This window comes from Penaeus monodon, chromosome 31 (assembly GCF_015228065.2).
Source record: "Penaeus monodon isolate SGIC_2016 chromosome 31, NSTDA_Pmon_1, whole genome shotgun sequence".
Taxonomy (NCBI): domain Eukaryota; kingdom Metazoa; phylum Arthropoda; class Malacostraca; order Decapoda; family Penaeidae; genus Penaeus; species Penaeus monodon.
The window spans coordinates 24,327,389-24,327,598 of record NC_051416.1 but is presented as its reverse complement, the minus strand read 5'-3'; the positions used below and the strand labels follow the sequence as shown (position 1 = coordinate 24,327,598).

The following is a 210-nucleotide window of genomic DNA, read 5'->3' as shown; positions in this document are numbered from 1 at the left end:
TCATCTATATACTTACCCCCTCCCCCCCGCAGCCGTTCATGTGGGGCTACATCCTCGTGAACATCTCCGCCGGGTACATGTTCGGGACGTGGCGAGGGCTGGCCGTCGTCGTCTCCACCGCCACCGTCGCAGTTTTCCTCGTGCACACGCTGCTCCGCTGCTGCCTCAGGGAGGTGGGTGTCGCGTGTTCTTTGAGTGGGGGGAGGGGGG

At 64.3% G+C, this 210-nt stretch overlaps 1 protein-coding gene across 1 annotated transcript in view; it reads left to right on the top strand.

The window, feature by feature from the left end:
• Positions 1–210, top strand: part of LOC119593124 (transmembrane protein 64-like) — a gene marked incomplete in the record, with an annotated part of 46,170 nt that overhangs the window by 14,024 nt on the left and 31,936 nt on the right. Inside the window, 1 exon segment of the mRNA XM_037942090.1 lies at positions 33–173. Coding sequence (XP_037798018.1) covers positions 33–173 — 141 coding nt within the window.